Source organism: Haemaphysalis longicornis, unplaced genomic scaffold (genome assembly GCF_048455015.1).
Source record: "Haemaphysalis longicornis isolate Haplotype H1 unplaced genomic scaffold, Haemaphysalis longicornis Haplotype H1 scaffold_6, whole genome shotgun sequence".
Taxonomy (NCBI): Eukaryota; Metazoa; Arthropoda; class Arachnida; order Ixodida; family Ixodidae; genus Haemaphysalis; species Haemaphysalis longicornis.
Window position 1 is genome coordinate 75,918,675 of NW_027526407.1, and position 23,986 is coordinate 75,942,660.

General features: G+C 47.6%; 1 protein-coding gene across 1 annotated transcript in view; it reads right to left on the bottom strand.

Annotated features, from left to right (window-relative positions):
* The window catches only part of LOC144143086 (hapless 2-like), a 53,333-nt gene extending 35,524 nt beyond the window's left edge, over positions 1-17,809 (bottom strand). Inside the window, exons 1-9 of the mRNA XM_077674903.1 lie at positions 17,558-17,809; positions 15,055-15,195; positions 12,836-12,970; positions 11,101-11,213; positions 7,693-7,849; positions 6,874-6,924; positions 5,557-5,691; positions 4,898-5,028; positions 1,195-1,237 (exon numbers count right to left, since the gene is read on the bottom strand). Of these exons, the coding sequence (XP_077531029.1) occupies positions 1,195-1,237; positions 4,898-5,028; positions 5,557-5,691; positions 6,874-6,924; positions 7,693-7,849; positions 11,101-11,213; positions 12,836-12,970; positions 15,055-15,195; positions 17,558-17,809 (1,158 nt within the window). The remainder of the gene's footprint in view (positions 1-1,194; positions 1,238-4,897; positions 5,029-5,556; positions 5,692-6,873; positions 6,925-7,692; positions 7,850-11,100; positions 11,214-12,835; positions 12,971-15,054; positions 15,196-17,557) is intronic.
* Positions 17,810-23,986: the final 6,177 nt, after the last annotated feature.

Consider the following 23,986-nt stretch of genomic DNA (forward strand, 5'->3'; position numbering starts at 1 on the left):
GGGAGGCTGTACATGGTGCGCATACACGGGTAAACACAGCTGATACATGCAAGTACTTTATGGCTGAACGAAGCATATACCATTCACAGGGCCAAATCAGCAGTTAGACATCTGGTGTCTATCTTCGTTTTGAATGACCTGTGAAGGCATGGCCGGAATAGAAAGGACAAGGAACGCCTTCGAGCTTTCCAACTCTTGCCGTGCTCCAAGCCACGATTTTTACATTTAAATTATTGCTGAACCCAGTGCATCTGGTGTTCATTCTGAAACGTTAATCCTTCACAATGGCAGCGGGATTTTCATCGCAAACTGAGTTCTGTACCTGATCTTTCCAAGGTTACGAAGAGATCTGAGCAACAGCGCGCTAAAGCAGGTGCGCAGCTGGGGGTTTTTCATTTGGAAGAGAGAGCGCATAGGATATAAGCTACATTCATAGTTGAGATATATAATTGGAATACTTAAAGGTGCTTATGGCATGTCGGTTTATACAATGTTTGCTTAAACACCAATGCAGGGCTGTTGCTTCGTTTGGTTCAGTCTGAACTGATTCGCGTGATGCTAAGAATCGAACAATTCAATTTGTTCCCAGAATCAGGCAGCCTTAGCCTCTATGCTCCCCCAGTGAGATGACGATGGTGATGATGATACAGAAAAACAAGAACGGAGCGCGCTTTGCCCCATTCCACGTATAAAATCAGCTGAGAACGCCTTCATGTATCCCATCCTTGATGGGCATGTTCGGTTTCACGCTTCAACAACAACAAAAAAGAAGTCCACAGTTTGCTAAAGGTTTTCGGACTTCCTTTGTATACGCTCGCTTGTTGTGGAATTGAATTTAATGACTGTCCCCTTAACAACTGAGTGAGCTACCAATATGATCTACCTTTGACCTCCTTGGTGACATAGCATAACACCACTATTGAGAACGGCTACGACTGCCTCACTACTTACATGTGAGAATCCGCTGCCAGCCCACGTTAAAAAGAAAAAAATAACAGGTAGAAGCAACAGACCTGCACTTGCTTAAGTGTTTGAAGCGTTGTGATGACTTTATGACTGTTCTGTACGCAATTCAGCGTAAAATTAAAAAATCGCCACCAATCTCGTTTAAACTTGCGGCGTTCTGACGACAGAAACACATTATGACTCTGTAATTGGCTACACAACATTGTGGCGAGGTCTCGGGGTACTCACGTTGTCTTGAGACCACAGATCCAATGGTTGCAATTCCAGGCAACTGCATAAAAGCAGGAAGAGTATCATCATCATCATAATCATCACAACCATAATAATAATAATAATCACCACCACACCACAATCATCATCACCACCATCATCATCATCATAATCATATCTGCGCCCACTGCAGGGCCAAGGCCTCATCTTCAAATGCCCCGGCCCGGTGCTAACATTTATCCCCGCAAATTTCTTAATCTCATCTGCCCATCTAACTTTCTGCCGCACCCTGTCAAGCTTGCCTTCTCTGGGGATCCACTCTGTTACCCTTAATGACCAACGGTTATGTTGCCTTGGCATTACATGCCCTGCCCACGTCCATTTCTTCTTCTTAATTTCTACTAAGATGTCCTTAACACGCGTTTGTTTCCTGACCCACTCCGCTCTCTTCTTGTCCCTTAATGTTACACCTATCATCTTCCGTTCCACTGCTCGCTGAGTCGTCTTCAATTTAAGTTGAGCCCTTTTAGTGAGCCTCCAAGTTTCTGCCCCGTAGGTGAGTACTGGTAAGATACAGCTGTCATACACTTTCTTCTTTAGGGACAACGGTAGACTGCCATTCATTATCTGAGAATGCTTGCCGTATGCACTCCACCCCATTCTTATCCTTCTAATTATCTCTGCCTCATGGTTTGGATCCGGGGTCACTACTTGGCCTAAGCAGATACATTCGCCTACCACTTCCACCGCCTCGCCACATATCTCAAACCGCTGTGCTGTCCCGAGGTTATCGACCATTACTTTAGTTTTCTGCATATTAATTTTCAGGCCCACGGTTCTGCTGTGCTTGTACAGTGCGGTAAGCATGCTTTGCAATTCGTTCCCTTATTTACTTAGCAAGACAACGTCATCATCAGCCAATCTGAGGGTATTGAGGCGCATTTTGCCATTGTTAGCGTAGAGGGCGTTCCCACGCTATAACTCCGAGATATCTTAAACAAGCAACAAAGACAAATATATGTCCTTGTTTGATTGACATAAGTAGCCTTTGGTAACTCAGTAAACTCCATTTCGGCCAGTAAGGCTGCTCTCATGAAAAAATAAAAAAAAAAAAGTGGTGAAATATTGGAAAACATTCACATTTTGTTCTACACAACGTCAGCAGGGACATTGCAGGGGAAATACCAAAACAGAGTTATCAATGTCTTATCTCCATGTTGGCATTCAAGTGGTACGGGGAAAGGGAACTAGAGGCATGGCTACAAGTTTACGGTCGTGCTTCTTGGTGGTGGGTTTGGTTGGCGGCCGCCAGTCACACAAGTACCTGTGGCCTCGTGAGGCCTGGGCGAGTAAGTGGCTAGTCAGTCTACACTGCTTCATCTTACTCTCATTATTAAAGACGATAGTCTTTCTTGGGCTAATTGAACGCAGAAATTTGGTCTGTCCGTCTGTCTGTGACTTGTTTCAGCTACCCGGCCAAAGTGAAACGAAAGCTGCGCAATAGTATTATATACTCACAGCCAAATCTAAACGTCTAAACCCGGTGTCAGTGTTCATACTTGTGAACATTGTGGAACAAGAACAAGACATTACGCAAATATAAGGCAGAAAATCAATACATAAGTGATATTTGCTGTGTTCTTTTATTAAAAAATTCATGGATGCTTGGTTTTTATGATAGCAAATGAAATACTACATCAACGGCAGAAAACCGTCACCTGCTGTTGCCCGCGCTACTATAGCTCCTGGCGGCATTTAATAAATCAAACGGTAATAGTAACGAAAGGTTCCACTAGATGGGATCCATGTTCCGCTTGGAACGCTCGTGGAGTAGGGCAACGTGGTTCTATAAACGTTGCAGTAGGGTGCTTCAATTCACGCGCGTCTCCGCCGTACGGCAGCGCTGCTATCGAGACACCCGACTTGGATCAGTGGAACGCGGTAAATTTAAATTGACTTGAGCAAACCTCTAGCGTGTTATCTTGGGAGGAAGAGACGGGAGAGGAACAACATGAGAGGTGAGCGGGAAAGAGAAGGTAGGCCTTTACATGGCAGGAGTGCCAGTCGACTATCGTCTTTCGGCGACATTTGCATAAAGGAGCAGATACACGGCCATTTTTTTTATCGACATTAAGTTTTTGAAGTGTGCGTATAAATTTATATCGTTGTTATTTGGACAATGCGCTTTATTGAATGGATAAAACTTGTAATTGTTTCATGGTCCCTTTACGATGAGACAAAATTTAAAGGGTCATGAGCAATGCTCTTAAAAGGCTGTTTACGATCTTGGTATAAGTATACACATTGAGATCAGTTTCTGACCAATCTTGACACCGTAATAGGGCTGTTTGTGTTTTTGTGGCTTGGAAAATGTTTATTGAGCGTAAAACTCGCTGGCTGTCTTGAGCCAGAAAGCCGCGAGCCAGCACAGCAGCATGGGCTCTAGCGGTGAGGCGTTCCGGGTCCTCGCACCGTGAGCTGGCCAGCGCGCGCTCCCACAGCTCAGTGGATGGGGAAGGGAGGGTGTTTGGTGCATAGGGGTATTCCCAGACTACGTGGTTAGTGGTGTTCAGGACAAAAAAAGAGGGGCAGTTTATGGATAAGTGGAGAAGTATCATGCAATGGAGCATCGAGGTCAAATCATTTTTAAATGCGGAGCATTTCTTAGGCTTGCCTGGTCCTGCGTCGTTGATGGCGGCGCCGTCCACACGCTCACTGCGCATGCGCAACTCTCCTCATTACACCCACAGCTCCGCGATACTACACTATATAAAAAAGAAATAGTTAGCGGCGCCCGGTTTCGATCCCACGACTCTCTGGCCGCAACGGGAGGTACGCGGTGCTCTTCCCACTACGCTACAGATCCGGGATAGGAGCAAGTGCTACAAACGCGCCTTATGTCCTTGACTCATTCAAACTACGCCAAGAAGCTACTGATACAACGAAGGCACGCGAAGCTGAACGTCAACGGAAACGACGAACTGAAAACTTTAGAGGGGGATGCTGAATTTCCCGTGGGAAAGCTGTGGCGGGAAGCGCCACGCGCCTTGCAGCTCAACCAGCCCCGTCCGCAGCGCCTCTGATGCTGATTGTGGCAGGATTCCCCTAGGGATTGGCCAACCAAAGAATCCATCACGACATAGGTTCGCGTTCAACCACCGTCGTCATCTTCCCGTAGGGGAACCGCCGAAGAAGAAGAAGATCGAGAAGACAAAGCTGTGAAGAGGAGGGCGTGTACAGTGCTCTCAGCCGGTGCACCAATGTCAACAACCTTTACCTCACCAAAGCTGACGGAGACTACCGATTCTACCACAGAGACAACATCGACAAGAACATGATGGACGAGTTTCGGCGCCTCGAGAACCACCGCCTACTCACCGTAACACAACAGCACTTGCGTGCCTTTGCCACCGGTGTGGACCCGACCGCGGAATTCCCTCTGGCGCTAGTAAAAACCAGATCACTCAACATAACGGCAACACAATGGAACCACACGGAACCGCCACGATGCTTCGCATCCTCATCAGGGTTCCCCACGGGAAGATGGTGTAATTTTTTTTAAACGTATACGTTATAGCGTGTAAGAAAATGTTCCTAAGAACCTTGAGGCCATCCGCGGGAACTACAGAGTGGGCCTAGTGCGCAGCTTCTTCTGCGCATGCGTGATATCTTACTCACGTTATGAACACTGTTGCGTGTGTGCAACGCAATGAATACTTGCCTTCCGACTTGTTGCTGGCAACGATTCTCTTGGTTCCAGAAAGCCCTGAAGTACGAGCCGACTTTCGAACATTGCGTGTCACCGAGGTCGAGGAAGTGATTCGGCACGACGAGGTAGTCCCTTGCACCGTTCTAAATGCATTGGGAAGAAACATAAAATGACAGTATTAGCGCTTGTTACTCTGATTACGACATGCGATGCCGCATTCCTTCGATAATGAGCAATACCATTTCGTTATTACAACTGCGCTGTTATCATTCTAATTCCTAATTATCGTGTACGTAGGTGTACAAAAGTACTTAATGCGTTTTTTATATTTTTACAGCCCTTGAACTCTTGTTGCAGGTGTTTTTCCGAACTCTGCAACTCTTCATAAAAACAGCGATAGCTGTCAGTGGGAGTCTGCCCGCGCTGTCTGCAATGCGCGCCAAAAATAATCACTATGCGTGCCTGTAAAGGGTACTTCACCGCTAGAACTTGTTTAGTGAGGTAAAGCCAACTGCACGAAACAGCGGATCCCGTAATTACAGCACTACACACTTCACGAAAGATGTGGATATGGATGTTGAGACTCCATTACGCAGGTCCGTACGCCAAACAGCTTCGCCAAGACCTTAGACGCTTCAGGGGTTCACTACACTGATGCGTAGCCGGTGTACCTTCATGTGGGGTGGCAGGTTGTCAGGTGTCATCCCCGGCATGTAGTGTGGAATGAGAAGCCGGTGGGACTCGAAGGGCAGGCCGCTCTCTCCCGCCACGTATGGTTCCGCGCTGCTCAGGTATTTGGCCACAACCTGGAAGTTGGGAAGGCAGCTTATGTCGAGAGTTTCTTTTTTGGGGGGGCGGAATCCACTGTGCAAGCCAGGGGGAAAGCCAAAGTAATCTTAAACGCCTCTGCATGGGTGGCGTCCTCCCGCTGTGTATCGATTGATTGTAGGGTTTAACGCGCCGTCGCAACGCAGGCGATGAGGCGCGCCGTAGTGGAGGGCTCCGGATTAATTTTGACCACCTGGGGATCTTTAACGTGCGCCGAAATCTCGAGCACACGGGCGTTTTTGCTTTTCGCCTCCATCAGAAAAGCGGCCGCCGCGGCCGGGAATCGAACCCGCGACCTTGTGCTCAGCAGCGCAACGCCTTAGCCACTGAGCCACCCCGGCGGGTTCCCGCTGTGTATCATCTATTGATTGATTGTAGGGCTTCACGAGCCGACGCAACGCAGGCGATGAGGCGCGCCGTAGTGGAGGGCTCCGGATTAATTTTGACCACCTGGGGATCTTTAACGTGCGCCGAAATCTCGAGCACACGGGCGTTTTTGCTTTTCGCCTCCATCAGAAAAGCGGCCGCCGCGGCCGGGAATCGAACCCGCGACCTTGTGCTCAGCAGCGCAACGCCTTAGCCACTGAGCCACCCCGGCGGGTTCCCGCTGTGTATCATCTATTGATTGATTGTAGGGCTTCACGAGCCGACGCAACGCAGGCGATGAGGCGCGCCGTAGTGGAGGGCTCCGGATTAATTTTGACCACCTGGGGATCTTTAACGTGCGCCGAAATCTCGTACACACGGGAGTTTGTGCCTTTCGTCTCCATCAGAAAAGCGGCCGCCGTGGCCGGGAATCGGACCCGCGACCTCGTGCTCAGCAGCGCAACGCCTTAGCCACTGAGCACCGCGACGGGTCCGCTGCCTATCAAATGTTAGCGCACCTAGCTTTTTTTCAAGCCTACAAAGCAACTTCAACTGGCATGGCTAAGCTGCGGCTGCTAGGGCCGTGGATTGACCTCTGCTTGAACTCAGCTCCAATGGTCCCTTCTTGAAGGAGTAACGTAATCATATCGAACGCGTGAATCGCTGTAGTTCCTGTATATAGCTCTTATAGGGAAGCAGAGTTGCGCGTCCATCCGTAATCTCTCTCTCCAAATTCGTGCGAAAAAGCCACCCGTCATGCGTATAGAAGTCTTAGCGCAGGTGGTTGCGCATGCATGTGCTGCCGGCTGCGGCGGCAGCCGGGCTGAAAGACCGTAGCTGTTCACCTGCGCAGAACACGGAAAGGGGTTTTGTGCGCAGCCCTGCAAGCGGGCTCTCCTGTAATGGGTGGAGCCAGCGACGCGGCTCCACCCGTGGAAATCAGACGAGCAACTCTGCTCCCGTAGGGAGCATACAGATCTTTTCAACTTAATCGCCTTTGAAGCAGCGACTTTGTCATTGGGCTGTGCTAGCGCAGATTTAGCGGCGCAGTCGACAGGATGACCCAACTGCGCATGCGCAGCACAGTCCAGGACATGGTTCAAGGTGTTATGAATGTTTTGAAGAATGACGAGATCTACACAGTAACCCAGTCAGGAGAAACCTAGTGTCACTAAATAAAGGCTTAATAAAGAGCCACTAAATAAGCGTAGCTAATAAGCGTAGCTTATTTAGTGGCTCTAGAGAAACCTAGCAGTGCCCCCTGTACCTCCGGTTGTTTACTGATATAATTTATTCTTTGTTGTTATTCATCGAGGGTCCCGTTACAGTTTTTAACTTTGGTACCCTCGTCCGTATAATACTATTACTGTACCACCTTTTTAGAATGACTAATAAACTGAAACTGAAACTGAACTGAAACTGTAGTACCGCTTGGCCGCCTCACAGCGCAGATGTTGCTCAGCCACGTACGATCGCAGCCTGCAACATCAATTCCCATCCTCTAAGCACTGTGACGCATTTAGAGTTGTTGCACCGCTTATACGGCGCGCAAAACTCCACTCTTTGTTGTGCGGGCGTATGTCGACTCGGGTGCTATGCCAGAAGGTGCTCACGGAACCGTCTTCCGAGCGGCTGGTGGGGTAGTCGGTGCTGACAAACGCACCCTCGGGCCCGGTCACCCTCGACCACGACTGCGGCCCCGTCTTCTTGAAGATGTGCATCTCGAGCGCGTGGTACACAACGGCCGGGGCGAGCGCCGTCGCGAAGTACCTGCGATGCCCCGTAAATTGCCCAAGAAGGCCGTTCAAAGTTCCGGTACTCGCGCGGCCAATCAACATTACAGTGCTACGAGGTCAGAGTTACTCATAGCACCCTCAATAAACCGCACCGGTGCGCGCCGGGGCGCACCGTACGCCTTTTCATGCTCGACAAACCCCGACGGTGCGCACCATCTATTCTCGATAAACCGGGGTGCACCGCCGCGGAGCAATTTTAGGTCGCCCCGCTGCGCACCAAGAGAGTCGACGGAGCGCCGTGGTGCAATCCCGAGATGCATCGTGAACGACGCGGGGGAAGCGGCTTTTTACGCCGTCTGCTGCAGCGACTCGTGTGAGGCGGAACGGGCTGCATATTGTTGCTGACAAGGATGAGTTGCTTGTGGATTCATCGGAAAACGATGCGACGGGCTCAGAACGGGCGCTATTAATGGCGAGCGATTGTAAATGAGGACGCGAAAGAAGGCTGCAAGCATGGCCAGCCAGTCGGAGCTTTGCATTCGTTTCATTCGACTGAATTACGCGTGCAGTTACTGGAGTGTCTAGACCATGAAGAGTTGAAGACCCATATGCTTTGCTATAGCGGAAGGGCGGAACATAACACGCACTCGTTTTGTGGCTCTCGGAACGATGAGAAGCTTGTAGGTAGCTGTTTAGTGGAAACGGTGGAAGTGCGTTGTCGCGCATCTGTGACGGATATGACGTGTGTACATATAGGCATTGGCTTTCAATAAATATAAATTTGTAGTAGCGCTGTGTCATCTTACGCTGCTTTATTGTAGCTTGTGAACGTATTTATGACGTGTTTTTATAGCTTAAAAGATGGCGCTTGGGTAGAACCGCTCAGTTTGTCCGCGATCAACGCTCCGTGCCGGTGCGCACAGTCGCGGGGCACTGTGCACCGCGCCGGTTTTGGGGGCAACCCCAGTGCGTGTTTATCGAGGACGCTATCAATGTATAACAGTTAAGAAACTCCCCGTAGGCCCCATGCATCAAAATACAATCTGCGGTTGGCCCCCCTGCGTTCGAACGAACAGGAGCAACCACGGGAAAGTAAGGGACCTTACGGGAAAGTTGACTGGCCTGCCATCTGTCTGCGGAAAGTTGAGATAGTATGCACTCAAGTACTTGCAGCTTCTGCCGTAAGTCACAAACGAAAAAATAAATAGTGGAAACATGAGTAAATATTACGTAATTTATGCTTTTTTATTTTGAAAGGCAAGCTTTATTTTATAAATTTGTCTTTTTAAGTAAGCTTTTAGCAACGTCCAGTATTTGTTACCTAGGCGCCGCGCCGGCACACTTGCCCTAGGCCTCAACTAACTGAATTCGAAACAGCGCTGAAAGACGGGATGAGAAAAGACAACGCACGGCGCTGACTAGAAACTTGTGGGTTTAGAAGGAAGGAATGAAGGAAAACGAGAATTAATCATGATAGAAAATAGAAAATACATCAAACATTACAGATAGGCCTCAGCTTCAACGGTGCAGAAGGGCGCGCACCATTCGGATTCTGAAGCGGAGTTTCGCAGCTGCGCTGTATTGACGGACCCTGCTACGAGGTGGGCATACGTATAATACGCCACGGCATGGGAAGAAAAAAAAAATGAACTCCAGACTCATGGGTATTGCAAACTTTCCGCAGTTGGTGGGCGAAGGTGATTTAAGGGAATTTTGTGGGACAAAATCGAAGGAACAAAGAGGAGGAAACTCCTCTTTTTGCCTGCGAACTAAGAGCTTTGTGGGGAAGTATTCACTAAATGATGGGGTATGCGTGGTCTGCGAAAAAGAAACAAACTATGCGGCACATAGCGTTAGAATGTGAGGGTATTCATCCAAATCTACATGAAGGGAATATTGGGCTTCCAGAAGCCCTGGGATTTAAGGGTATCACAGAGGAAGTTAACTTCAAGGCTGTCGAGGGGACGAAAAGAAGATTAGAATGCTGGTGGACGAAAAGCAGAGAGGGGAATATTGCCTAGGACAGTTACCACCTGTAACAGGGAAAAAAAAGTATTTTGTGCCTAATAAGCTTTCTGTGCCTGCCCTAAGCAGCGCTAGTATTAAACCAAGAGTGTAAAACATGGGTATATTAGTCCTTTTTGGTAAGATGGCATGTCATCACCCCGCTTCAAAGGGGAAACCAATAGCAATCATCATATCGTCATCAGCATCATCATCACCATCACCTTCTCTATCACTGGTCACACTCCTCCCTCAGAATACTCCAGTATTCTGCGTGCTCTGCGGAAGAAATTCGATTTGTGTCCGTCTCAGATATCTGCATTTCGCGTACGTTTCGATGGTGACGTAGTTGCACTTTCGAACCCTCTAGTCCAATGACATGCGTTGAAACCGGCGCCCCGCCCTGCTTGTGCTGCGTCACATCCAGGTCGTCTCCTCCCAGCCAATCAGGGCCCGCTCGAAATGGACACCTCGGAAGGGACTTGAAATGGACAAAGCTGGGAATTCCGCCTCTAGCCCTTTCGGCCGTGGTGGTGTCAATTTAAAAGTTCCTCCAGCGCATAGAGAACAAAACAAAAACTGCTAGTTTTGGGGGAATTGCAAATGTCTATTGCAATAGATTTCACTGCTGTTTAAATTTAGTGGAGCTGCAGGCTACAGAGAAGAAGAAGCTCCGGTGAAGACGAAATTACGACATTGAGGGTGAAAAAAATGACGGTCAGAGTTTTATTCCCCAGCTTACAAATCTATAAATACGTGCATTATGGAGCTCATTTTTTGTTTGTAGGTTCAGAGAGAGAGAGAGAAAACTTACTGAAGAGGTTAGCCCCACAAACGGCGGGGCTTGCTACTTCAGATGGGGGTGAACATAGCGAGGTGAAAAAAAAAAGAAGAGGGGAAGAAGTGCGCACCAACAATGAATAACGTAGTCATATAGTTAAGGAAAATATGCAAAAGTGACGTCTAGGCTCCACCTAAAATTTTTAATTGCCAGATGTCCTGATTGCCTAATTAATGCATCCGTTATTACTTGCACTTCCAGCTCTATTTTGGGGGGATTATGACACCCTCAATTTTAAGAAAACACACAGAAAACATTATTTTGCGTGAAACAAAAATTCAGGGCTGAAAGGGCTTGTGTAGTAAAGGGAAGGCTATCAGGTTTCACGGAGAGGCATGAAATCCGAAGTATGGGGCAGATCTGTCACTATGTGCATCACATTGAAAGCGGTCGTTTTAAGTAATGTTTATAAGGAACAGAGAATGACGGCGTTTACGAACCAGTAGGGGCTCTCCCGTAGACAGTGTGTCGTGGGCATGTTCTCCTTGGGGCTGCACGGCCTCTCACGGGAACCCGGTGCGCACTCTTGCTCGGTACACGGACAGCAGTAGCCCTGCGAGGTATAGCCGGGCCGACAGCGGTCACCGAAGCGTTGGGATGTCGTGCACGTATTAAAGGGGCCATGAAGAGAAAATACAAGTTTGCTTTATTCGAAATATTTGGTGTTTTTTTAGCTCCGCCAGCGCTTGTCCGCCACCAAACAATGATATATATTCACTGAGAAATTATTCAATATCAGCCGTAGTTTTGATTCTCCCGTTGAATCGCGTGTTTCGGGACGTCTGCGATGACCTATCAAGAGAAACTACTGAAGCGAACGTAAGTATGCCGACTAGGGCTGCAACGAAGCCTTGTTTTTGGTGTCAGTCTTCCTAGATGGCGCTACCATACCGTTCGGGACCGCTGTCCACCCTCCCTTTGTTTTTGACTGGATTCGCGCCTATATTATGTTTGTAGCGGTTGATAGTACTCGTTTCGTGAAACATCGGGTATGCTCGACGAACTGTCACAGAAGACAATGCCGCTTATGCCAGTTGGCCTTTGTAAGCTCAACGCGTCGGACGGTTGTGCAGCTATAACTGGCATAGTGCGCGCACTACGCACTCCTGCTTCATATGTTTACGAGTGCGTTCGTAACCTCCATCGGTGACCCAACTAATTTAAGAGCAAATAGCTCGTTCTGCAAGCATATAACCCCTGTTTAATTTGCGCTATATTTTGCCGGCCTCAGCCAATCGCACAGCTGGGCATATTGTAACGAAGCCAAAGACGACGCAGTTGTCTTCAAGGAAAACAAGTTTATTGGAGCGAACTTGTGCTCCCCTAACAACTCAAAGAATACACAGGCGGCGAAGCAGCAGTCAACAAAGTGACGTGCGCATGCGAGCGTCGGCGAGTCGAATGCCGCGGCATCTGCTCTGCGGGCATTCATCACTCGGCGCGCGGGTTTCTCGAATAGTCGAATCGAGAACACTGTACATCAAAGAAGATTATTCTAGGCTGGTGACGTTAGTTCGAAGCACTCTCCCTTTGAAAGGAGATAACACGTGCGACATAAAGAATGGAACATGCGCTTCTCTTGGCCCACGGATAGCACAGATAACACAGCCCGGCACAGCTGGTCGGCAAAAACAAAACAAAAGCAAACAAACAAACCCAAAACATGGTTCGTGGCAATATGACATCATAAGTTCTGTTGCGGCAAATCCGCTAGTTAATCGCATGGTTATTCTATTTTTTCCCCCTAATTATATAGCTTATTTGAGTGAAGTTTTTGTTAAAAGTGGTGGCAGTGTTATTCTAACGAGGCAGTCTTTCGAATGAACCAGACTTGCATTTTGTCCGTATGGCCCTTTTAAAGTGTAAGGAAGGTATTCTCAATCCGTCCTACACTCGAGCCTCCAGCGGAGGAGATCCTTGACATCGATTTACCCATGCATCTGCATTGCGGAATCCTCCCTTGATCCGAGTGGAGGGAGCAAATGGAGCGGAGGATGGACTCAGAATACGGCCTCTATAGGCTGTAAAAAATACGCACGACGGAACTTGTTCAAATTTATGGACGGTGAGACACATCATTGTCGCTATAATTTGCTGCGTCGCACATTCGGAGCGGATAATCGGATGTCAAACGGAAGAAAAGGAGTGCTCGACTGATCGCCATTGCCGTCGCACCTTGGGAAACATGTCGTCCTCGTCGTATCCGCACTGGAATCCCGAGAGGTCATTCGAGTAGCATGCCCCGAGCGAGTCCGGTTCCGTTAGGTTCTTCGCCGTGTACACCGTCTCCGCCAGCTTACCGCAGACACTCTGCGTGGAGAAGCTGTTATTACGCATTTGAAATGCTTGAACTGACCACGTTGTCTTTGCATGGCATCTGGGCGTACGCCGTGAAAAAAGGTGGCCTAAAGTAATTTGCTGGGCAGGATACTTGGGATATGGTTCGAGGCGCATCGTGGTGTTTTGTCTGTAGTAGGCTATGTGGCTGAAGGGCTCGAAATTTCAAATCAATCAATCAATCAATCAATCAATCAATCAATCAATCAATCAATCAATCAATCAATCAATCAATCAATCAATCAATCAATCAATCAATCAATCAATCAATCAATCAATCAATCAATCAATCAATCGATCAAACAAACAAACAAACCAGCAAAATAAATAAATAAATAAATAAATAAATAAATAACGACAATTCCAATGTAGGAATTTCGGAATTTTTTCACAAATACAGAAATTTGAACAATTTGTTTTCATCTTTGGCGGGAGGGACGTGAGGGTGAGAGGCCTAGAAAAAAGGAGATAGAGAAAGACGGGGAATGATGCCCAACGTAAATACTGCACACAAACACTCAGACTCATCGTCCTAGAGAAAAAGCCCGGCGCTGGTAAGTTGCGGTGCTGCGACAACGAGATGGCGATATTTTAAGTGCAATGCACTTCTTAAGCGACCCTGAACCTGCGTCCACCGGCGATGTCCGCGCACGTGGAGATGGGCGCGCGCAGCCTGGCCGCTGACATGGCACATACCCACGTGGGGGATTGGCCAGGAATCTCCTCGTCTTCCTTGGCAACGGGGGGAGATGGGCGCGCGCTGCCTGGCCGCTGACATGGCACATACCCATGTGGGGGATTGGCCAGGAATCGGGCGTGAGAAGGGCTAATGCACCCGCTTAAAGGAGTACTGACACGAAATTTCAAAGCTGAGATCCGCTCTAGCAATCAAGTACAACGACAACACAAATAGGTGTCTGTGAATAAATGCATCTTTCTTTCTTTGTAGTTGTGTGTGTGTGTGTGTGTGTGTGTGTGTGTGTGTGATCTCTCTTTCGCGAACATTACGGAACCGCGCAAATTCAACCCGTGCATTCGCACTTTCACATTCTTCCCTTCGGGGAAATGCGGGGAATTTTTTCTTTAACCGCCCTGATTATAAGTTGTGGAAGTTGGCTCATCCAATAGCAGTCTAACCTTATAGATTAGAACTATGAGGGATCAACTATTTGTTGTGTTTGGAGACTCGCGACAGTTCCTGTGGTTAGCGGCGTAGACGTAATCCGCAATACCAATAACAGAAATGCATGCGGAATCAAGCTGGCCTTTGAATATGTTCTAGAGAGGAATAAAGGGGGGGGGGGGGGGAGGGGGGGGGGGGAGATACTTACGTGTCAGTGGGTTACTGGGAAAGTCACAAGCATGCAATTGGAGGTGAGAACTGAGACAGTGGCGTAGCCAGAAATATATACTTTTTTAGGGTAATGGGGAGGTGTTATACGCCGCCGGTAAGAATAAAAAAAATAAAAATAAAAGGTAGCGCCTGTGCCCAAACAGTGTATTAGTCATTTTTCTGCGTTAATAAAGTTGACACATTAGATGCCTCGTTCGCTGTAATATCTACGTAAAGATAAGAGCGCACTTAGGACTCCCAGGAACCATTTTTTTAAACAAGTTGACACTGTTCTTATGTGAGGCTTCCCGCTTTAATATATCTGTTGGGATTATAAATAGCGTGGGCGAAGAAGGCTGAAAGCGGGGAAGAGGGGGGGCGGGTGCAGCACCCAGAAAATTTTGGGGGTTTTCTGACATAGCCCCCCCCCCCCCCCCTTCAATCATCTCCAGCTACGCCCTGACTGGAGAGAAGAGGCAGTTATAAATGATAGTGTGCAATACAGGACAGTGGTGGTCTGCAGGTAGCGCGTATCGCAAAAGAAAAGTCAAATATTTTGCTGGCCACAGATAATTCAAAGGCCCGTGAAAAAATGTCACCATTTAAAAGTATCCATTTCATTTCAATTTACAGAGCCCGAATTGACCACCTCCGTCCTGCAATAAGCACGTGGCATGATGATGATGATGCCGACGAAGATGATGATGATCACGATGTAGCTTACTCCGAGATAGTGGAATGCGTGCGCCAAGACCACGGGATGCTGGTGCATCTTGACGACAATCGGCTCCATCAGCTTGACGCTCTCGTTCGTGGTCTGATCGATGGCTTCGTCCAGGAACACGTACAGATCCTCGCTTTCATACTGCGATTACACGGATAGAGGTTACACGGTGTGGGGTGCGATTACACTTTGTGCGATTACACGGTGTGTCATTGCACGGTGTGTGATTACACGGTGTGCGATAACACGGTGTGCGATAACACGGTGTGCGATAACATGGTGTGCCATTGCACGGTGTGCCATTGCACGGTGTGCCATTGTACGTTGTGCCATTGCACGGTGTGCGATTACACGGTGTGGTGGAGGGGCACTGAAAGACAAGCACCGATTTACATTGAACAAAAAGGGCAGAAATAAAGGCAAGATGCGTTACTGGTAACGTAACCAGCTAAGACTGCAACTCTAAACTTAGGGGCTTCTGCTCGACGGCCGTAGATTGTGTGTCGCCCCTTCAAATTTACATTTTAATTAGGACCACTTTTTACAGGGATTGCAATGCTTCAAGTCCACAAACGTACCCTTTTGTGAAGGAATCTGTACTTAGTTCTGCGCCTGTCTTTTCCTAATCGTATTGAAGCCGTGTTTTATGCTTGGAAGTGTGAGGCAAGAGCTGGTAAGGGTTAAATGCGACGTCTCTTACACTCTGTAGGCAGGCCAACACGAGGAATAGAAAAGATTACCATCCCTTCCTAAAGAAAGTCAAGAGAAGCGCGAAATTTGAAAGTGCGTCCGATCTTCGCTGAATGTGCGTCCAATCAATCTTAAAACCTCCAAAGACCCCAGTCGCGAACGAAGAAGGAACCCATGCGACGATTTTTCGCGCATTAAGTGAACGCACCTACGAACCATCTAAATGTATACCGGTACGTGGTTTATAAGATAAAAGTATACTTTTGTACTGTTTATTCAGGATCAGTGCGTCTATTGTCTTATCCGGAACCGTTCTTTGTTCGCGATTTTCAAGTAACCGTTTTGACTCAGTCAAGGCCGGGTTTCACGCATGCGCCGTGTGTCCAGAGATCTTATCAGAACTTTTCTGTCTACCAACCGGTCTACGGGGAAATGCATTAGTTTTTGGCTGCGTCTAATCTCACGGCAGCCGTGAGAATTACCTCTGGGATATTCTCACGGCAGTTTCCATTAAAAGCTGGCTGGCCTAAAATTTGCTGAAGCATATTACGTCCCAACGTAACCTAACATAACACAACCTCACCGAAGCTAGCGTGACCTAGCCGAATGCGTCGTAACCTACCCAAATCCAGCCAAACTGCTACAAACCTAATCTAACCTAACCCAACGATAAACGTTAATTTAACCCATTGTAGATGTCCTGTGCGCCGATCTCTTGATATAGTAGAAACCAGAGTAAAAAAAAGCATTAAAATATTCACTACGACTTGAAATTCTGAAAGTTAGCAAAAAGAACATTGCAATGTCGGACTCGAACCTGAGCCTTTTGGTTTAAAACCAAGTCCTCTGCCACATCACTACAAGGGCTACTGCAGACACGGCTTTTAAAGACGATAGTCTTTCTTGGGCTACTTAAACCTAGAAATTTTGGTCTGTCTGTATGTCTGTCTGTATGTGACTCGATTCAGCCACCCGGACAAAGTAAAACAAGGCCTGCGGAATAGTCTTATATATTCACAGCTAAATCTACCCGTCTAAGTCCGATGTAATGTTCATACTTGTCAACATTGTCGAAGAAGAACAAGACATTACGCAAATATAAGACAACAAATTAATGCTGAAGCGATATTTGCAGTGTTCCTTTATAAAAAAAATCATACATGCTTGATTTTTGCGATATTAAATACTTCATCAACTGCAGAAAAAGAATTCACTCCGCCGTCGCCTGCTGTCGCCCGCGCCACTATAGCTTCTGGCGCCATTTTAAGAAATCAACCGGCAACAGTTACGAAAGGTTCCACTAAATAGGTCCCACATTCTGCGTGGAACGCACGTGGAGTAGGGCAACGTGGTTCTATCAACGTTGAAGTAGGGCGCCTCGGTTCACGCGCGTCTTCGCCGTACGGCAGCGTTGGCATCGAGACACCCGGCCTGGAGCAGTGAAACGCGGGAAATTTAAAATGATTTAAGCAAACCTTTGGCGTCGTTACCTTGGGAGGAGCGCGACGCAAGAGGAACAACATGAGAGGTGAGCGGGAAAGCGAAGGGAGGCATTTACTTGGCAAAAGTCGATAAAGACTATCGTCTTTTGTCGACATTTGCAATGAAAGGAGCAGATACGCGGCCAATTATTTTGAGAAATATCCCTAGAATGTCCGGGTAGCGTGCCTGGCCAATGAGAGGTGAGTGCCAGGAGAAATTTCTGACGGTAATTCTCACGGTTGCCGGGATAATAGACACTACCTTTGTTTTGTGACAGGACGCCGTCGGTTCTACTAATAAAGCTTTCGCTTTAAAAACTGTGCGACGTTACCTGCCCAGTGTTGTTGATGCGGAGAACGATTCCGAGTTTCCTTTTGCATCCGGTGAGCGTGGGCTTCGAAGAGAGGAAGCCCTCGACGGCACTTCCACTTTGCGACGATTCCGACGGCAGTTCCTGGCAGGCTACTAACACGGCCTTGGCTGTTACCTCGGGACTGGCTTCGGCGCCAGTCCTTGATGATAGGCTGCAGGACGCCAGCGCTGCTAGGGCGACGACATTGACGCTCGACACCGTCGCGCCCATTGCGTGAGGTAGTTGCTGTTTGAACGGTTGTGCGATTGTTGTTCTTGTTGATGATGATGATGCCCTTGAAGTGTTCGGCACGTACCGAACGAGGGGATTGTCCAGGGCTACAGTGTTGACGTACACCTGTTGAAGCCTGTAGGTTGAATTTATTTTCTGGAATATAAAATATGGAAGTTACATGAGGTTAAGGTAACTGCTATGAAATCCGACCCAATGATTATGGCTTCCCTATCAATTCTGATTCCGGCGGTAGCGCGCTAATGTTGACGATGTCCTCGTCGGTAATGGCGGCACGCACACGCTGCGAGCGGTTGGCCGCGGTTAACCAGTTATCGTCGGCCAAACAAAATAATGGTGATAGCCTTTTTCACGATTCCTATTTGCCACCCGTATCATCTTAATCATATTCGCTCTCTTCACTCCCCCACCCCTACCCCCGCCCCCAATCCTGTCCTCGCTATCTTTAGTTTTGTTTAATACTATGTTGTAAATACCGGCAGCAAAAGATAAATTCTGCCACCCCCCCGAAATGAGATGCGAAGACTGAGGAAACGGCGGAGCTGGTGGCTATAGCTTCAGCTTGGCTTTTCTTAGGTGTGCCCCTTTCTTAACAGAAAGACGGTTAAAAAGCGAAGCTCTCTCCACGCAAACTTAGTAAACTCCATGCAAACTCGACAATCCATCCTCCTAAAGTCCAGAATCCAAACTGTCAAAGTCCGAAGTCAGAGGTCACCTCAACTTAGCAAAAGTCCAAAGCCAACTGCCGCGCTACGAACCCAAAGTAAATGCTGAATGCCCCTAATGAGATGATAGCGCAATCGGATGGGCGCCAGTTTTATAACGCGAGGGACCGAGCTTCGATTCCGACCACGGGAAACGTTTTGTAGCGTGAGCTACACCGTACGAGGTTGAGCAGTTTTGCGTGGCTCCTGGAGAGCCGTGCTGCGCATGCGCGAGGAGCAGTGACGTCACATGGCGCACAGAACGTTGCTCGCTGCCCGGCGTCTCTCTCGCACCCCACGCGCCCAATGTCTTCGCCGACCTCCGTCCCGCCCGTGGCGGCCCGGTCCACTTGATGATCATGCGAGGGGTGGCCGGGTGTGCAACCGATGGCTCGTGCGTCGCAGCAACACCGGCGTGCGCCTGTGGAACCAGCTTAGCTCTGGGGCGATTGGTGACGCTGCGCCGGAGCCGCTTGATGAATATACATGTGTCACATAATGCGTATACCGTGTGTGTGTGTGTGTCATTAAAGCAACAGTAAGCATGATAATCAAGCTAATCCTAGACAACCAGGAAACCTAAGAATAACCAGCTGAACCTGAGCTCACGCTGCGTATATCCTGGCATAGCCGAGCTAAGCCGCTGCTAATTTTTTTTTTCTCTTTTAAGGCGCGCACTCCCCACACCTTCTCGTGGGCTCGTTGCCTCCTCACCACTTTCCCTCACACTTCTTGGCCTAGCATTTTCCCTTCTCCACTTCGCCGAGCGGAGTTTTGTGTTAACGATCCGCACGGACTCTCTGCTCCGCTGTTAAAAAGTGTTGGTCATGGGAGTTCAATCAATTTTAAAACCGAAGCTTTCTTTGGCTCTTCCTCGGTTTTCAGGGAGCTGCTGCTGCTGTCGTTCTTTCCGTGTGCGCCATAGGGCTTTAGCTTACACCGCATAACGTGCCTCCCCGTTACCGCACACGAGGGGCCAGTCGGGGAAGTGATTAATGGAACGGCGCCTGGGAAAGACCGAGTTACTGCGCTTGGAGGTGGTGGCATCTCATCCAGGGAGATTGAGACGTTCAACGTTTACCGTTACATTTCCTATTTCTCAGCGCACTCGCTACTCCTCACCATTCTGAAAAATAAGCAACTACGCTAAGCACAAAGAACTCATTAAAAATGCCACACGCAAGTTAATTGCAACCAAGGTGCGCACGATGGAAGCTTCGTGATACATCGACTGCAACCTTTGCGTGGGATCCGCCAAATTTAACAGCGAAGCTGTTTATCAAATCGTTATTTTTCGTGTCCGCAGTTAAAAATAGCAAGAAATCGTCCCTGCCGCACGTTTGTCACGCCAAGCTACCCACTTGGAGCGATTGGCCAAAATCGGCAGCAAAAAAAAAAGCTCCGCCGTTTGCCGTAATTCCGGCAACACTTGCTCGAAACGAGAAAGACACGTCATCGCGTACGCCCATCCAAGGTGATGTCCAATGATTATCACTTCCGAAGAAATGTAGGAATCTCACACTTATAGCAACAAAGAAGGAGTAAAGGTCGTTGCGGCAACGAAGAAGAAACAACTCGGCTGCAATCGTGGACTTTTTGAGCCGTCGTCATGGTCGTGAAGGTTGCGTACAGCTTCGCTACCTTCAAGTCTTACGCGTTAGTGTGAGATTATGTTATTTTTTTTCTTTTTGTCGGTCGTGCCTTTCTTGGAAACATTTTAAATGCAGAACATTTCTTTAACTCACGATGTCACCCGTTCTAGGCGTCCGTAGTAGTCCGCATCGCTCGCCCCCTACACTATATAAAAAAATAATACTTACCGGCGCCTGGTTTCGATCCCACGACCCTGCGGGCGGAACGCAAGGTACATGGTGCTCTACCCACTGCGCCACAAAGCCGACACAGAATGGAAGGCTACGAACGCGCCTTATATCCTTGACTCATTCAAACTACGTCAAGAAGCTGCTGATACAACGCATTCACTACCTGTGGGCGGAACGTGAGGTACATGGTGCTCTTCCCACTGCGCCACAATAATCATACCCACCTGCTAATAAATGATGTCACGTGACCACGTAATTACGTCTTCTCATTTAATTACAATACAACAACCAACAGCAACAAGTGCAACAATATTAACGTAACGCAAACTACTTAACGTCGTGCTCCCCCGGAAATGCTCCGCATTTGATCGTGCCCCTCGCGAGGGGGATGTTTTTTTAATGTCGCTTCCTTTTAGGCAGTTACTTTTTACTGACGTACAAAATTGGGCGCTTTGGTATGGCATAATTGAAGAATATATCTCCAGACAAAGACACTGGCATTGAGGCCAAGCGGTGCTACTTGCAGCAGCATGCTCGCATACCTCCTTTATCTTTCACCTTCAACGGCACTCGCACAAACCCTTGACCCGCTGCTGTGGTGACGCAACATCCATCCATTCATATCTGGCCATGTCCGATAGCGCACGCTTCTTAGCAAACTTTATCTCACGTACATTGAAAGCTTACTGGCACACACGCCATCTATAGCCACGTTATCTCTGTGTGCACGATGATCCCTCGTGTCGGCTTGTTAGGAATCCTGCCGACAAGAGAACCAAGCCGAGCCAATAGACGTTCGAGTGTCCACTCAGAGCCCTAGGAACAATGGTGGCTCGTCTCATCAATCTATCATTTAAAGGCAGCGGAATGCTTTGCCGACGCGCACCCGTGGCAACATGGAGGCAGAAATCCACCGTAGGCGTCCAGCGCTGGCTTCTGTCGTGATGAGCTATACTGAAGGGCTTGCAACCCAGTGGTCGGAGGGGAAGTTGAACCACAAAAAAGTGTTACTGCTATCGTACTTTAACAGAATGAATGAACGAATGAATGAATGCATGAATTTATTGTTACAAACAATAGAAAGGAAAGTCCACCAGCAGGCGTAGTTTGTCTTCCCTAGGGGTGGACACCGGAATGCCGGCTGGTGCGGGAGCGGGGCGGATGGGAACGTATACAGACAGGCAGGACAGCAAGAAGAAACAGAGAGAGGAACACACACACACACACACACACACACACACACACACACACACACACACACACACACACACACACACACACACACACACACACACACACACACACACACGCACGCACGCACTTGCATACGCACACACACATTTATTTATTTACAATACTGCCAGTCTCTTACGAGACCAAAGCAGGAAGGCATGAGTTTCAGAATACAATAAATACTAAGTACATTCTGACAGGCGGCATACAAGACTGTAGCTATTTTAAAATTGATAATAACAATGCTAGTTACATATAAACAATAGACATAGGTATTTATGCACCCCAAATACACACACTTCGGAATCAGCGAACTGAATCTTTGCTGCATAAAAATAATCAATACAGTTTTATACAGAGAAGGCGTCGTGTACACTTATACATCCAAATAAATACAACTGGAAAACAATAATGAAGTTCATGGTTAAAGTAAGCCGTTGTTATATACTAAGTATAGTCTCAATTTTTGAAGTGAATTCTGCCAGTGATTGTGCGTTAGTAATGGAGGGATCTAACCTATTCCATTCGCTGATTGACAGGGGGAAAAAGAATGCTGTAAACAGCCGTTGTTAAAAGCGTATTCTTTGATAGTGTATGCATGCTTATGTCGTAGTGTTCGTGATTCTGCCAAAGATGTGTACCTGGACGCATCGATCTGGCTGTGGTTATGCAGAATGTGGTGCAGAAATTCGAGACGCGCGATTTTTGCTCTTGTTGCAAGTGTGGGTAGACCGGAGGTTTCTAAAAGGTTTGTGGGCGAGTCGGTGCGTTTATACTTGTTGTGTATAAACCTAATGGCCTTCCTTTGAACCCTATTGAAACCCGTTTGAAACTTTTGCTATATTAGTAACAGATTGCGGGAACCACACAGTGTTAGCGTACTCCAAGATTGGTCGCACGAATGTGGTGTAAGTTAGGAGCCTATAGTATCTGTCGGGGCGAAGGGTAAACGCCTTCGTAGAAAAAACAGTTTACGCAAAGCCGATGCTGTAACATTGTTAATGTGCGCATCCCATCTCAATTCGTAAGTCAAGGTAACACCGAGATATTTCTGCTGCGTAACTCTTTGTAAAGGTGCGCCGTTAATTGTATAGTTAAATTCGGAGGGTTCTTTTTTTCTTGTTACCGTCATGCAAACTGTTTTTGTTAGGTTAATTGACATTTGCCACTGCTCACACCAGTGAGCAATCTTACTCAATGAAAGATTTAAAGCTAATATATATATATATATATATATATATATATATATATATATATATATATATATATATATATATATATATATATATATATATATATATATATATATATATATATATATATATATATATATATATATATATATATATATATATATATATATATATACTAAATACACTAAAAAATGCGCGCCAATTCACCCGGTGAAAGCAAAGCTGTAAACGACACCCACAGCTATTGCCCATGCGGCGTCACTTGAATTCTCACACGTGGCTCTAGTGATACCAGAGACAAGGGAAATGTACTTAACCACAAACTTAATAACTTCACAACGACATTCACGACTTTTTTACGATCTGTGTGATATGCACTGATATTTTCAGGACTCACTGTAGAAACATTTTTTCCTAATGTTAAATGAATGCATGGTCCATGAACGGTGGTTGGTTGAGTTGTACTGGTGAAGGACGCGACTGCAAACTCTTCCATTACGAACGGGATGAACCAAATGTTTTTCGTTTTTGACGCATCCACATTAAAGTTCCCGACATTGATTACGGGTCTGGTGTGATCCATCGCAGTGACAAGTGCGTTCGCATGAAGCACATCATGTCAGATTTGGGTGTATTCGGTGAGAGGTAGACCGTGAAAATTAAGATGTCATCGCTTGTACTAACGGAACACACATCACCCCAGTCGACTTGCATTATTCGCACACGCCGTTATCGTCCATTATGCGGTTTGCACTCCACCGGAGGGCTTTAAATGAGCGCAGGTGGTAGAACCGTCTGCTGTGCTCGTTGAGTACACCGTCTGTCTCCCCGTCTTCCCGTGCGGGCGTAGTAAGACGACGGGCTCTCGCTCCGTTTCTCTATTGGGGTCGAGGTTCGATTCCTGGTGGTGCCCGTAATTTTTTTTAGCCTGGTTGGTAGTTTCCTGTAGCGCACGCCACGACGAAACCGTTGGCTGGCAGAGGTAGAAAGCTTAAAAGCCACAGTCCAGTCCGCTACTACCGGGAGGGAAACCGGAGCGCCAGGAGGAGTCCCGAGGCGTACGGGTGGGAACCCAACAGAATAGAGCACAATATAAAAAAGAATAATAATAAAGTGGTCGGGAAGAGAAAAAATTTAGCACCGGGGAAAAAATTAGCAGTGGCTTAGCTCGGCTATGCCAGGATATACGTAGCGTGAGCTAAG